General features: G+C 29.2%; 1 protein-coding gene across 1 annotated transcript in view; it reads right to left on the reverse strand.

Moving 5' to 3' along the window:
• Positions 1-17462, reverse strand: part of LOC107454708 (uncharacterized) — a 248392-nt gene that overhangs the window by 89496 nt on the left and 141434 nt on the right. Inside the window, exon 4 of the mRNA XM_043050141.2 lies at positions 2304-2424. Within this exon, the coding sequence (XP_042906075.1) occupies positions 2304-2424 (121 nt within the window). The remainder of the gene's footprint in view (positions 1-2303; positions 2425-17462) is intronic.

Raw genomic sequence — 17462 nt, forward strand, 5'->3', positions numbered from 1 at the left:
TTGTAAAAAAAAGGCTCTGCCTCCACTTGTAAAAAAAAAAGGTTTGATGAAAACCTCGATCTTATGCACAAATAAATAAGTTTGTTTATTTCATGAAACAGAACTTGACAAATGAAAATTCGATAAACACAACTTCCCTATCACCTCAATATGGATAGTAGTGAAGTGCTACTTTATGTTTATCCTGATAAGGTAATAGGAGGAAAAAAGTCTACTTATATCTAAGTAGCAGGATGATAGAGTGTGCAAACTCTGCAATGCAAGAATCACGTACAGAGGTTACATAAGTATTTTACTTGTGATTTACGTGAGCAGTTATGAGGTTGCCCATCTTCATCACACACTACGCTAATATCTTCCCCTCAGTATGAGTAAGACACGTACATTAAAATACTTTTATATCTATTTTTTATTTGGTAAACAAGATACATTTCTTTGTAAACCATTAGAAATAACTATCTGCTTTAATTACTATTTTACTATACAAAAACAGATGTAAGATATATTTATATATCGATTTTTGTTTATCGCTTGGGTTTAATTTCTTTGTATACTATTTTAATAAATGCAAATTCAGTTGTTTAGTGAGGTTATGCAATAATAAATTACCTTTTTTTAATTTATTTTTGTCTGCAACATATATAAAATTCTTTGCATACCATTCAAAATGAATATATCTTCTGTAATATAGCGGGTTTTCTGACAGTTTTAATTACTATTTTACTATGCAAATTTGAATAAAGTACCCGTTATATTGATTTTTTATTGGTACACAAGATAAATTTCTTTTTAAACCATTCGAAATAAAGGAAGATTTTAGCATTTAGTCAGATTTTTTGAACGTTTTTCATATTTATTTTATCACAAATTATTACAATGTTTAACTATGCTTATCTTTTCCCCAACAATTCTCTTTAATGTTACCAGAGATGTTTGCATGCCGGAAAAGCTAAGAAACTGCAAAATGATTTTGTTTTAAGCTTGTTTTTGCAAAGAACAAATGTCCCTAACTACCAAGAAATACTGACAGTTATTTTATAACTTAGCAGTTTTGTATATTCATTGTGATTTTTAATACTTTGGGTGACCAAGATTTTTCTTTTTTCTAGAAAACAAGCTAGATATGAGGCGGTTTTACTACCAGTTTCATATCTTTTCCGGTATGCAAACAAACTTTTACTTCAATATTTCTAATTTGTAAACTTATTACTAAGCATTACTTGAGCATAATGAAAACTCTTGTTTGATAAAGTAATTTTCATTAGGAAAAAGTATTTTTTTCTTCCGATAAAGATTATAATTTTTTATTCGCTAGGTATTCAAATGTGCATAAGAGCACTTATAAATAAATTATTTAGGAGTGAATAACACGTAGTTTATAAATTATATGCTAATGCGATTTGGATCGTAGTTCATTGAGGAACATGAAACGTGATTTTTTGCCCTATTTATTTCAACCTATTTATTCGGAGAAGTCTGTTTTTATATGATTGAGAGTAACACCGAGATGTACATGACATTTAGTTAAATTGATGTTTTTTGAAGTCAAAAGGATTGGTATCGTCTTTAATTATTAAGGACCAATACTTGTGGTTTTTAGGGTGCTCTGATATCAATCAGTTAAATTGATGTTTTTTGAAGTTAAAAGGATTGGGATCGTCTTGAATTATTAAAGACCAATACTTGTGATTTTTTGGGTGCTCTGATATCAATCAGTTAAGAGAACACCATACCATGAAAGAAACTTTTCCTCGCAAATTCTATAACTTCCATAACTAATTTAAAGTATAGAGAAAATAAGTTCAAGAAGATCTAGATTAAACCCTTAAATTTAAATTGCTGAAAAAGTTAAAAAAATGCAAATCAAATTGTTGGAAGAGAACTTCTCCATTGTGTAATCCTTCACTACCTTCTCATAATTTATTTTTATTTTGATATTATGAACATTTCTCTTCAGTATTTGAAACTTTGTGGCTTACTCCAGATTTGCATGAACTCTTTTTTTTCTTATATACTTAAAATGTTTTAATCAGTTATGGAGGTGAATGAGAATTAGTGACGTAAAGTTTCTCCCGTAGTACGGTGTTCTCTTAAAGCTGGACAAAACAATCTGTTTTTTTATTATGGAGAGAAATATCGTGTAAGATTTTACTGTTGGTCGAAACTGAAGATATTTGCATCGTCTAAAGTTTGATTTTTGTGCAATAGAAATGTTCCGTCCACAACAAGAAAGCTGGTCAAGTCTGTTATTATAAAGAGAAAAATTATGCTTTGACTAGTAAATAAATAAGAGGTGTACTTACATTTTGCAACCTTAAAAAGTGGTCGACATCTACCCTCGCCACAAAACATTTTAGGATTTCCGTTACAGAAACAGTCAACATCTGTTTTACATGTCCTGTTCTGAAGGCGGAGGCACGAATTCTGTTGGATAAGCAAAATCATTTGTTAATAAACTAATAATTATAACTAAAGATTTTAATATTATTTTAGTAACATTAATATTTCGGAGAAATTTGTGTTAATTTGTATGAATAATTATAAACGAATAATTATAACTACAGATTTTAATATTATTTTAGAAACATTAGTATTATTTTGGAGAAATTTGTGTTAATTTGTACGAATAATTATAAACGAATAATTATATCTACAGATTTTAATATTATTTTAGAAGCATTAATATTATTTTGGAGAAATTTGTGTTGATTTGTACGAATAATTATAAACGAATAATTATAACTGCAGATTTTAATATTATTTTAGAAACATTAATATTATTTTGGAGAAATTTGTGTTAATTTGTACAAATAATTATAACTACAGATTTTAATATTATTTTAGAAACATTAATATTATTTTGGAGAATTTTGTGTTAATTTGTACTGTCGCTGAAAAAACTTTCTTACTTGTAAACGCATTCATGTAAAAATCTGTAAGAATGTATGAGGGTTGCCAAATTTTCCTCTTTCAGCAAAAGACTGTATATGGCGGTGAAGAAATCAGGTCTAAAACTTTCTGAAATTTTGTTTATTTTACTTCTACTATAGAATGCTCACCACGAGATATTATTCAAGCAGGAAAAGTAAGCATGGTAGCAGTACAGAAGATTTCACTTATTACTTATAAAGGATTTAAACTGAGTCCAGGAGGTCCTCAGTTTAAAGGATTTAAACTGAGTCCACTATTACCCAATTTAAAAAATAGAGGTGTTCTTAAAAGTTGATAATAATAGGCGAATCTGACTAATAAATACTTAAGTCAGAGAGATGACTTGAGAAAAAAAATAATACCAAAGATAAGTTCCTAAATTTTTAAAATAAAAACTTATGACAACGTGAAATAACTTTTTTTTAAACTAGAATATTCTAATTTGGCAAAGTATAGTTTTCATACAATAATTTTATGTCAGTATTAAAATATTTCGTCTTCAATTCCTTCTTTATGTCTTAAAATCTATTCTACTTCTTTTCTTTAAATTATTGGATGTTTTTATTTTTTATTATAACACGAGATTATTTTTTAAACGAAACGGTGCAAATCGAACGTTTTAATAGGAATCGCCTTCCTGGAGCTTTTTAAATCTTCATTTCTTCCGCGTTGTTCTTAAATCTTCTATTTTTTGGCGTTGGTAGAAAATCAGAAACAATAACATAAAAATCACGGTGTTCGGAAGAACGTTTTTTTAAACTGATTCCTAATCTTCTGTTCGTATTCTTTATCGTAAATAGAAATTACGCCAGAAAAGAATTATATCATTTTTTCAAAGTAAGAAAAAAAAGATCTGAGGAAGAGAAAAGGAGAAATACTAATTTGTACAGAAAGAAAAACAAGCATATCAGGAGGGAAAAAAGAAAAAAATTCTTTTGGAAATTTTTTTTTTCTCTTTTTTTTTTGCACCGTCTATTTAACAGAAATCGATAAACATTAAAAGTCGTTCGGCCTAGCGAAAAGTCTAAATTATTTCTTAAAATAAATTGAAGTTTTAGAATAAAAGGGGAAATGGAAAATATATTGCATTTGTTTTAAAATAGCGGAAAAGAAAACTATATATCTTTCGAAGCAACGGTGCNGAGTTAGATTAACTTTGTTTAAATTATATGCTGTTTTCATATTAGGAAACAATCAAATATGTGAGCAGTAAAAAATTCAATAAGTATATATATTTATAATTTTTTTTGTTAACAGAAAATACGGATAAAAAAGAACTGAAAATAAACAGAAAATATGGTTATATAGTAACAGAATATATGTAATAGTAAACAGAATACATATAATAGTAACAGATAATATGTAAAAAGAGTTAGACTTAGTTCCAAAACAGAATTCGATTGTTTTTATTTATATATTCTGTCAGTTTTTTAATGAAAAAATAAATTTAAATTAAATGATATTTTGATTTACTTTTTTAGTTCAAAAATAAGAAGAATAAAAAGATTGAGGAAAAAAACGAATAAGAAGAATTTAAAAAGAAAAAACGATGATTAAAATTAATTGGATTGTGCTTTGAAACCCTATCTAATAAAAAGAATTTAAAATGAAAAAAACTATAATTAAAATTAATTGGATTGTACTTTGAAACACTGCTAATTCTTCTTATTCATATTTTATGTTATACTTAGATTTTAAAATGATAAAAAATAAGAAAAAAGTAGTAGAAGAATTAGAAAAAAAGAAACTATGAATAAAATGGATTAGATTGTATTTTAAACCATTATCTAATTCTTCTTGTTGTATTTTTTGCTATTTTTTATCATTTTAGAAGTCTAAGCCTAAGAAGAAAGTATAATGAGAATTTGAAATAAAATGAATTAGATAGTGTTTTGAAACACTAATTCTTTTTATTCATATTTTATAGCATCTTTTAACTCAAGAAATAAATTAAATTTGATGTATGCATCTAGATTTATTTTTTAGTTAAAAAAATAACATGAATAAGAAATATTAGAAAGAAAAAAAAACGAATAAAAAGAATTAGATTGAGTTCCAAAACAATCATCAAAAACAATGGTTTCAAGTGTTGCCAGTCGCAGGAAGCGCAATAAATTGGATAAAGCTACGCTCCAGACTCGCAATTAGGATCTAGATCCAATTGACACCACGCCTCAAATAATTACAGGCTTCGCCTAGAATAAAATTGGAAAAAGACGTTCTTTGTGTCCTGTCTCAAAGGAGAAATAAATGTTCTTTTGTTGAAATAATGTTTTAGGTACAAAAAAAAGTTGCATCACTGTTTATATCGTTACTCGAATAGATTGCTACGTTTGAGTTAATAAATAACTTAATAGTTAACTCTATAGAAAAACTGCGAAAACTTAATGTATAACTTTACATAATATGTTAAGGCTATTAACCTAGTACTTATGTGGTTAAATTATATTTAACCTTAATGTTAACTCATAAAAATATCTCAGTTTATTGGTTCATCGGCATTGTCACTTTTATCTCGGTGTTTTTCATGTCCAGCTCACTTTTTTTTCTGTATATGAGTAAAGAGCCTCGATGGTTCAGGGGATAGCGCGTTCTCCTTCCAATGAGGTGAACCGGGTTCGAATCCCAGCGATGGCTGATCGATACGAATTCCGCATAGCACCGACCACAGTGATGACCTGAAATATCCTCAGTGGTAAACGGATCATGGGTTAGAGTCTCCTTGCCAACAGGCTAACCGTTGGCGGTTCTCGTGGTCTTCCTCTCCAAGTAACGCAAATGCGGGTTGCTTTCATCACAAAGTTCCCCGCGAAGGCAAATTTCTTCCAATACTTGATCCAGGAGTTCCCTTGTTTTCTGGATTGAGTTAAAAAATACAAACACTCTAACTCCTAAATTCTATTTTCTGAATAACTACTGTAGTTAATTCTAAGATTTCACTAAATTCTTTGAGGCCTTCTGGTGTTGTCATGCATTGCCACCAAGCCTACGTTTTTGAATCCTCTTTTTCTTTTGCTGAGAGGTCACGAACGCGAAGTTAACCCAAAGTATAAAACGCAGTACTACAGTAATTTTCAACTATATTTAAACGGATTGCAAATTTCCATTCGTTTGATCCTATCTCGGTCTTATTTTCAACGCATAGCTCACTTGGAAACACCATGTCATTCACATTCTTAGTAAATATGCCGGTGCATACAACAGTATGAATGCTTTTCCTTTATCTAAACTTCACATTTTCCAAAAATCGCTTATATTACATTTCCATGATTTGACCAGTTCTTTCGTATGCATGCTCTGCATGGTGTACCAAGATTCCAACAGTTCAAAAAATAACAGTAAGATTATCCAGTTAATTTGGAAACATAATGATTGATATAAACCTAAAAATTTATTTATCCCATAAGTATTTGGTTAAACACTTCATCGACAAAGCAATAAAGTGTAACGTAGCTAATTTCAATAAATTTTTTGAGTATGAAAATTTTCAGGAAAAGATAATATTCGGAGCATGATACTTTTGCAGTGACACCATTCCTTCAACTTCATACTACTTTTCATTGTTTCATCCAATAATGCAGAAATTCAAGATGGATATAATATTTTCTACCATATAATTTTTTTTATTAGAATTAATCTAAATTAGACTTTTTTAATAAAACCTCACTAAATACCTTATGCATTCTACAACTAACAAAATTTGGAAACCGTTTCCGCAGACAATAGACAAGACTCAATTGTCTCTTACTACTCAGAAAGAAAAAAAACAAGCTTTTCGGATTTGAGGGATTTACGTTTTGCTTTTTAGATTGCACCATATTTTAAGGAATTCTTCCTTATGTAACCATGACGATGTTCCCAAAAATAGGAACGGCAAATCCAATTAAGAGTGGACTTGAAGCCCCCAATTTTTCTTGGAACGTTTTTGTTTTGTTTTTATCATACGATATCTGCACCGTTGCTTCGAAAGAAAAAACATTTTCAGAATATTTCCCTATCTTCCATAATCCGTTGAAAATATATTTGTGTTAAGAAAAAGATAAAAGTTTCTTTAATAAGTAAATCTGAGCAAAGTATAAATAACACAGGCGGACAAGCTTTTTTTTTGTTGCATAAAAGGATCTTAAATATTATCACGCTGCTGATTTCAAATCTGCAATCAGTTCCTTTCTACAAACTACAGATTTTATGCATTTTTACAATACATTCCTAACCAGGACTAAGTTCACTCAAGTGAATACTAAGTGTCCTCACTTCTCTACTACGTAGGAAGTGGTAGAATGAAGGTGATAATACATTTCAGTTCGCGATGCGATACGTTAAGGTCATATGTTTTTTTTCTGTCAAAGCAGACAAGTTTGTATAACAGTAATAACAGTGTATTTTGTAAGGCTGTGTATATGTATATAAATATATATAGAACAATAATATAACAGTTATAACATAAGAAAGACAAAAAATGAAAAATAAAAAAGGAGATTAATGAAAAAAATTACAAAAATATTAATAATAAATTTTATTTTTTTTAAAATCGTGAATATATTTTTTATATATTTTTTCTTTTTTAAAATATTTTACATCTTTTATTTATTTTATATATTTTTTAAAATATACTTTTCGATATGATAACGCGAATCAAGCGTTCTGTATATAAAAATAACTATTTTTNTATATATATATATATATATATATATATATATATATATATATATATATATATATATATATATATATATATATATATATATATATATATATATATATATATATATATATATATATATATATATATATATATATATATATATATATATATATATATATATATATATATATATATATATATATATATATATATATATATATATATATATATATATATATATATATATATATATATATATATATATATATATATATATATATATATATATATATATATATATATATATATATATATATATATATATATATATATATATATATATATATATATATATATATATATATATATATATATATATATATATATATATATATATATATATATATATATATATATATATATATATATATATTACACGCAAGTTCTTTATGAACATATATCCATTCACACAAAAAATTTGTTCCCTGTGTGCTTCGTACTTTCTTGAAGTACATTAAAAATTAAAGCAGCACGTTTCTCATCATTGGTAAAATTAAATTAATTTTTATTACTTTGAATAAGTTTAATTGTTATTCCATTTCAACAGTTAAAAGTCCTCCCTGCACAATTGACAGCTATGAAACACTAGTTTCGATTACATGGGAGTTTTCCAAAATATTTCAGTCCATATCTCAATGTTGGCTGCCCTTAAGTATTGAAACTGTCAACTCTTGTTGACTTTTCCACCCACAAAGACAACCAGAATGATATTTATTTCTGGAGAGAGAACGTTGGCGAAGTGAAAATGACGTCCATGAATCTTCAAGATTAAGAGAAAAGACAGCCAAGGGAGCCAACAGTCATTTATCTCGTCGAAGAAAATCTTTGAGAATTTCTTGCGTGGTTACAAACCTCAAATTTTATCGGTCTAATCCTACAACCCTAAAGATTTAACATTTGGGAGAAGAGCTACATTGAAATTTTTACACTTGGGAAAGGTACAACGTAGTAATTATAAAATATATATTTTTACATTATATAAAAAACTAACTACTAATACTAAGAAATACTAATAAACACTACAAAATCATACATGAAACTGAAAGATATATAAAAACAATCAATAAAGTTAAAATAATTCTATTCTTTTATTTATTATTATTTTTTCCCCTTGCGTTATTAGATAGAGCCATGTTTTTAGTAGTTCGTCCCATCAAAAAACGGTTAACTGTATTCAGTGTCTTATGGAATGGTGTTATTGTTTGGAATTGTTGAATGTCAGAATATTGTTGAATACTTATTGAATGGTGTTGTTGTTATTGTAACTTACTCAAGAATGGTGAAAATTTACCATTTTTAAGTGATTTTCTCTAGTACTAGTCGTAGACCCGTTAAACACCTCTTTCAACATTATCTATATTAAAACTGCACACCATATATGGGAAAAGCTATATATTTTCCACATTGTCTATATTAAAACTGCACACTATATATATAGGAAAAGCAATAATACACAAAAAGGCTTCTTGATAACACAATATATATAAATTTTACCGATAAAAGGGCAAGTCTTGAGGGCTCGGCCAAGTTCAGAAAATGAAGTTCGAAATAGAAAAAGACAGTACTTTTAATAAGATTTTCGTGTGTTTAATTTTTATAAAAATGAAAAGAGAATTTTAGTTATAATATTGAACTAATTAAGAGAAAATAAATTATAGAATACTAAGAAGAAAATGTTGCAATTTAATGACAAAAAGTTTAAAAATGAATCAAAATTATGCAAGTTCGAAATCTTTTTAGCAGTTAAATTTTATTTACACGTCAAGTTTCCCCATAATTTCGTCGTTGCTCGGGTAAATCCATCTCGATTTCCTGGCCCTGCAGTAGAAATTGTAGCTTAAGTCAATAGAATACCTGCAAGTTAAGCAGTGTGGAGTGCAACCTGATTGATTGTTGAAACGTACATTGCATTTGTTTACGTTAGCAACTGCTCCTTTCAGTCTTTTTCGAGTAAGCCAATCCCGTCAAGTATTAGTTTTCTTAAGTGACACATTCTATATTCTTACACACAGATTCTTTCACAAATATTTCAATTACTTAAATTTATTAACATCAAGACAGGTATGAAATCATGTAGGATATAGACCAACTAATTATGCATCGAAGTTGCTAGCTACACAAATCGAAATTATGACACGGTTACAATAAAATACATAAACAAATAATAAATCTAAGTTAGGTAAAAGATATAGACGAGAAAGAATTACATTGTAATAAATTCGATGTGTGATTTGGCGTTGTATTTAATTTATTTCACGTTAATTAACATATTAATTTATGTTGCGAAACTTAGTTCAACTGTAATACACCATTTTGTTTATAAACGATCAGCTGATGCCGATGTCATAGGTCACATGTGTGGGTATTGTGATCTTCTTCTTGAAGTGCAAATACCTAATTGTTCGATATAACGTTCGTCAGCTTAAGTTAATATAACATTCTACAGCTTTAATTAATATAAAATTCTACAGCTTAAGTTAATATAAAACTCTACAGCTTAAGTTAATATAAAACTCTACAGCTTAAGTTAATATAAAATTCTACAGCTCAAGTTAATATAACATTCTACAGCTTAAGTTAATTCAACATTCTACAGCTTAAGTTAATATAACATTCTACAACTCAAGTTAATATAACATTCTACAGCTTAAGTTAATATGACATTCTACAACTTAAGTTAATTCAACATTCTACAGCTTAAGTTAATATACAATTCTACTGCTCAAGTTAATATAAAACTCTACAGCTTAAGTTAATACACAAATTCTACTGCTTAAGTTAATATAAAACTCTACAGCTTAAGTTAATATAAAACTCTACAGCTTAAGTTAATATAAAATTCTACAGCTCGAGTTAATATAACATTCTACAGCTAAGTTAATATAACATTCTACACCTTAAGTAAATATGAAATTCTACAGCTTAAGTTAATATAACATTCTACAGCTTAAGTTAATGTAACACTCTACAGCTTAAGTTAATATAACATTCTACAGCTTATAAATGAATCCTTGGGAGGATTGTTTTCATTCTTATAAATTCCTTCAGATCATCGCTTGAAATCTTACCCAGAATTGGTGGTCGGGTGGCAACACTCATATCCCAATTTATTAAGTTGATGTAGTCTTCCGCTTGAAAGTGTTTCTTAGGAATCTAAAAGTCTCTCTCTTCTGTTGTTTTTATTATTTCTGGTTTTTAAAATTCGTCACAGTCCTAGTTCTCTAATATGCTAACATTCATCACATTCATTAGAAGTAAATTATCAAAATGGCAGTAAAAAGCATTTCTTTGTATGATGGGATCAAAAACTCCTTTAAGTGCTCAACTAAGATAACCTTGTTGGTTTAACTAATTTGTTGATATGAGACGCTCCAATTTTTCACGATGAATTTAATTTGATAACTTAACTCTTAGAATAATTTCCACAAAAATCTTAAATTTATTTGATTGTTTATCACTTGAAACGTACAATCTTGATATCGAACTCGCCATTGTGAGCTATCTTGCTTGGAACAAATTTCCAGGATGTTTGTTGGTTTAACTGTAATCACATATACTAGAAAATATTTTCCTACAAATTTCATATAGGTATTTTTGATCTGTACTTAGAATTTGAACATTAAATTTAGGAAGAGTCCAAGACATGGAGATAAATTTTACTACAGAATTTTGTTTGCAATGCTCTAATTTTTTTCAATAGGTCTGGTGAATTCTCGTGTCTCCATCCAAGTGTCGGAACAAGTGCCGAAGTTGAAAATCATTGTTATGCAATAGGCATAAAGACAGTTGGAGAAGACGATTTAGATAGCGTTTAAAACATTTCTATGACACCATTTTTTTTAACCTGTATTGATATTGATATCGATCTAATTGAAATTTTTAAACGATTTTTAAGATTAGACTAAAACTACCCCTTTCACCTTCTGTCCGACGCTGATAAATGTTAGCATACACGATTCTGGAGTTATAAGAGGAACACACAGACAGACAGACACTCTCCACATTTAATTATTATAAATTATAAATTAATAAGATAATTGTTAAATATTGAATACGTAAACTTTCACTTGGGTAAAGTATCAATTCAGTATATATATATAATTATCAATGGTAAGGTAAAGCGTACTAGTTATATGCCCTGCAAAGAAAGCATGTCTTGGGTCAGAACTCCACTGCTGGATGCTAAAGCCATTTCCTCAGTTTAGACACAGATCTTAAAGGGAAGGAAATTTTCTCCAGATCCTAATACCCTTAGCACTGCCCGGCGGCCGACCTCAGGATTTTTGATTCTACAAATTTTACGAACACGTATGTCGTATGTACTTGGTGGATCTTGGTAAATGCTCTTAGTAGATGAATGGATGCTTTCTTACTGGAGAATAATGTACTAGGTGGATCTTAGTTTAGTAGGTGCACTTGGTAGATGGGTGGATACTTTCTTGCTGGAGGATCATGTACTAGATAGATCTTAGTGGATTACACCATGTACTCGGATCTTAGTTTAGTAGGTGCACTTGGTAGATGGATGGATACTTTCTTACTGGAGGATAATGTACTAGGTGGATCTTAGTGGATTAGATCACGTACTCGGATCTTAGCTTAGTAGGTGCACTTGGTAGATGGATGGATACTTTCTTACTGGAGGATAATGTACTAGGTGGATCTTAGTGGATTAGACCATGTACTCGGATCTTAGTTTAGTAGGTGCACTTGGTAGATGGGTGGATACTTTCTTACTGAAGGATAATGTACTAGGTGGATCGTAGTGGATTAGACCACGTACTCGGATCTTAGTTTAGTAGGTGCACTTGGTAGATGGATGGATACTTTCTTACTGGAGGATCATGTACTAGGTGGATCTTAGTGGATTACACTATGTACTCGGATCTTAGTTTAGTAGGTGCACTTGGTAGATGGATGGATATTTTCTTACTGGAGGATAATGTAATAGGTGGATCTTAGTGGATTAGACCACGTACTCGGATCTTAGTTTAGTAGGTGCACTTGGTAGATAGATGGATACTTTCTTACTAGAGCATAATGTACTAGGTAGATCTTAGTGGATTACACCATGTACTCGGTGGATCTTAATCGAGTCTAGTATCGAATCCCGACCCCACCGAACTGGAGTCCTTTTCTCTAACCATGGGCAACCACGGCCCAAAATATTTCTTTTTTTTTACCAAAATGGAACATGGTCTACCTGATTTGAAGTACTCTAATAGCACTAACGGGTGAAATATCTAGAAAGCTAAATTAGCAATAAAATCCTCGTCTCTGAAGAACTCATATGTCAATTCCAATTATCAATTACCCATCAACAATATTTATTCGAATATTAAAACATCTGGAGAATTTAATTCCTGTTTTTAAACCTTATTGCAAGCATTTAAGATACATCCTATGTTCTTTGAAGTAGATGTAATTAATGTTACTTAAAATATATATTTCTGCGAAAAATTAATCAATATTTCTTTAACTGTGACAGATGAAGAAAACAGTTCTTAGAAATAAATTGATCTAAACTAGTAGAAGGAAATAAAGTACCTATCAAAGAATAGTTTTCTAAGAAAATCTTTCATTTCTAAGAAAAGGTTGAGAGATAAGAAAAGCTCTGTCGGAAATTTTTGATGATATTCGACGGAGTTTTATCACCGATTAGAAATCGGAAACTTATTTTAAGAATAGAATTCTTAAGAAAAGATAGACAAACTTCTTCGAAAAAACGAAAGAAAAAACGTACACATTATTTTACTTCAAGTTTTTAATGAAATTTGTATAAGTTGGTTTTTATTCATTTAGTAATAGAAAATATTCAGTTTTGAACAAAAATTCTAAAAGTTCGAAAACACTTAATTCTGAAAAATATTAGATATAAAATTTTATGGTTTTTGTTTATTTATTGTTGCGGTACAAAGGGAGATTTGTATGCATCTACAAAGTACAGCTTATTAGCCTTTATCAGGTTGAAGAACAATGATCCCGTCTTCTTTTCTGCCACAGAATTTTTCCAGAGGTGAAGATATAATAAGTATTTTAACTAACTAGTCACTAAAAAAAAACTTTTATAACTTTTTCATACTTATTTAAATTATTTATTTGCAGTAGTTACTCTGGATCATTATAAACCGACTTGTTAAAGAAAAATAAAATTAATCACTTCGTCGCCTGTGCAACAAGCACCAGTTGGAGAAGAACATAATGAAGGGTTATGTCAGGTCTTGATCCCCTACGCCAGGGATGGCGAACCAATGGCACGCGTGCCATTTATGGCAACCGACATAATATTTTGGGCACGCCACCGATCACACTTGTTATTACACTATGAATTGTTATTACACAAATGGTATTACACTATGAAGCATATGTAACAATTAAATTAAAATTCACAAAAAACACACAAAATAATAAACAATTATTAATAAAAAAATTAACAATTAATGCTAAAATAAACAACTAATAACGATAAAAAACAAGCTAACAATAAAATAACTAGCAAAAAATTAACAGTCCTTCTTAAACTAACATCTTACAACCTAATCTAAGTAACTTGTCATTTAATCTGCAACAACAGAAGTCACACTGATGTTACTTTAAGTTGAATAACGGGTATAACTGAGACATTGCAAAAAAAAATTTTCCAATGTAAATAACGAGTTTTGAGTTGATAGTATTTAGTATTATTATTTTCCCAATAATCACGAAGTCAAAATTATTTGACGGCACGTCTATGACCTCATTAAACAATTTTTTTTGAAAAAAATGGCACGTTAGTGTATAAAGGTTCGCCACCCCTGCCCTACGCCAATGTTGCTGAGTGTTAGGCGGATAGGCTAGAGTGTTTGACCCGGGGGCGAAATTTGACAAATTTATTTGGAGCAAGACTCTTTGAAATTAAAGATGGTGAATGTTTTCTTTTTCAGAAGAAAGACATAGGATGAACTAACCAGTGAAGGAACACTAAGCTTAGCTTGCTTTTAAAAAAATCATAAAAATTTCAAAATTTGTAATTTTAGCTAAATGACGGTGTCGACATATTTGTTATTAAATGTAAATTAAGTTAAAATTTTTTTTAGATAACTTACATAATATTGTTTTAAGCTTTTGGTGGTTCAAATAATAAGTAGTAAGATAACCAAGTGAAGGAACAGTTCTTACCAGTGAATAAACACTAAATTTTCTAGTGAATGTACACTTAATTTTGAGAATGTATGATGCTCGTTAGGAATCTATAGGCCGCACAAATGTCAAAAACCCAAGATTTTTCTTGGAATTGCAACATATAACCACAGTTTGCGTAGAAAATTTTACTTTTTTTTCAGTCATGGAATAGAAAGTAAAATATGGTTGAATACGGAATTAAGAAAAATTGTTTCTCATTTTTTTTCTCACAGTTTAATAGTCCGTTCTAAATCATGAATGTTTATCATTGTGTAATCCGATGATGTTTTTTTTATTATTATAATTAGATCACTTTTTTTGTTTACTCTTTTCCCCCATATTTTTTGAAATTTTTTTAAATTTTTTTAATGTTTTTTTTTCTCTTCGCCATACTTTCAGTTTTAACTTTTTTTCAGCTCTTTCAGTCTCTTTAAATTTTCGTTCTTTTTCTGAAGTTATGCAAAAAACTAATTTATTTCTTTTTCTTTTGATTTGACCTTTCTCTTTTTTCCAAATTGTTGGCCAATGTAAATGTATCTTCGAAATTTCTTCCGATTTTCCAGTACCATTTCTAGAATTCCTCACCGGATAATAAATGAGAAAAAGGAGTTTCGAAGTTGAGTAAAATCCATCTCTCATTGACTTACATCTAGCGCGTCTTCAGCAGTACTTACCATTTACATATGGAACCAATTGTTTTTGCAACTAACAATACCTCATGAGCACTTGTCTTAAAATCAGTTTTCAAGATACTTTCATTATAAATGTTAGTTGTATCAGCTTCAGTGCCAAAATTTGACTTAACCAAATATATTAATTTTGCAATGAATTTTTCCACATTGAGAAAAGCACAGGCAATTGGATATTTGGGAGATTAAACTCTTCTGTCAATGTTCCTTTAAAAATTTAAAACATAACTTGTGAGATTTTCTTCTCAAGCTTCTGAAGAAATCGTGCATCGTTACTCTCGAAGTATGTATTTTGTTGATAAGATGTCTCGCTTATTAACTCTTTGTGTCTGTCTTGCATGCATTTGTTAAAGTCAATGTTTTCTACATCGAATAGAAAAATACCACATTTCATAAAAGAATTTTAACTTCATCAGTTGATGCCTCAAACTCTTATTTAAAAATGGATGTAAAATTCTCTTGACATATTGTTTTAGAATTCTTTTGTTTTTAAGATCAAACGAGAGATTTCCATGAATTAGGTAGAAAGCTAAGCCAGAGAATTTGTTTTGATGAACAAAACTTGCTCAGTTTCAAATTAATGAGATTTATACCTATCCAGAAGAAGCAAAATTGGGAATTCGATAGCATTTTCAATTAGCCATGGGTAGAAACATTTGCAATATATTTGTAAAATGCTGCTGCTGTCATCGTTTCGCTCATTAATTGCTTTTTCCTATGAAATATATAGCAGGAACTGATTCTGTAATACCTCTAAGAATTCTTCAGTAAAGAAAAACTACCAATGGAGGTACTTCTTTCTCTTTCTTTCCTAGGTCCTACAGAATATAAATCCTCATAATTTTAGGGCCAAAGATTTTTCCCGTTCAAGGGCGGTATTCAACTCTTGTTTTGTTCTCATAGTAAATGGTTCACATTGTTTCGTTCACACACTTTCTAAAAGGATGCCAGGGCTACTTCCCTCCTGAAGATTCCTCTAAAGTTCTTCAAACCCATCTTTCGAATATACCAAATTCCATTTTCGAATATACCTCTCTAAGGGAAATTTTGCCTTTTGAAATTATCTTCGCATTGCACTGAGTTATCGGTGGATGTCATCTTAAAAAAAACTTAACCCATTTTTCAACTGGATGATTGTCTTTAAAAGGATTTTTCTTACCAGTTTCCGTCGGGACGTTAAAGACCACAATAGGATAATAATTTCGCTAATTATTGGCACAAAATCCAGCAAAGAAATTTTCTATTCAAGCTTTTATTATTATATTTAGTTAGCTTTCGATCAGTAAACATAGTTTATTAAGGTGTCTAAGGTATGATATAACTAATCACTACATTTATAAAGATAAATAATAAATAAATTATTATTATAATTCTTTAAATAAATTTAGCAATTAAATTAGCATTTTGAAATGAAATTGTTATAAGAACTATTCATACAACATTTAACTGAATTTTAGGTGTCCTCTATATCGCAGAACTACTAATTATCCATGTAAAATCATATTTCACACATATTGCTCATTCACTGGGAAATCTATTCCCAGTGAAGGAACATGCCTGTTCCTTCACTGGTTAGAAGTTGTTTTTTGTATTTTTAACCTAATTTTGATGTATAATATGACTAAAGGTACAAGAAAATTAAAAATTTTCCTTTATTTTCATTAACTTGAAAAAATCCCAGCAAAGGAACACTTGTTCATTCATTGGTTTTTCATCGTTTGGTAAACCAGTTAATAAACACCCACCTAATCTCAGTACTTGCTTATGTAATGATGCTTAAAATAAATAAAAAGTAACTTCAATAACCATATTTTGAATTCCCTTTTTCACAATGAGAAAAAACGCATTATTATATGCAATTAATTGTACTTTAAACGGATAACTACAAACACTGACCTTTTAATTTTGTGAAATAAACAAGGCGTTGAACAGATACTAACAAATTCAAAAAATTTTCTAGTGAAGACTCTATGACC

Source organism: Parasteatoda tepidariorum, chromosome 10, assembly GCF_043381705.1.
Source record: "Parasteatoda tepidariorum isolate YZ-2023 chromosome 10, CAS_Ptep_4.0, whole genome shotgun sequence".
Classification (NCBI taxonomy): domain Eukaryota; kingdom Metazoa; phylum Arthropoda; class Arachnida; order Araneae; family Theridiidae; genus Parasteatoda; species Parasteatoda tepidariorum.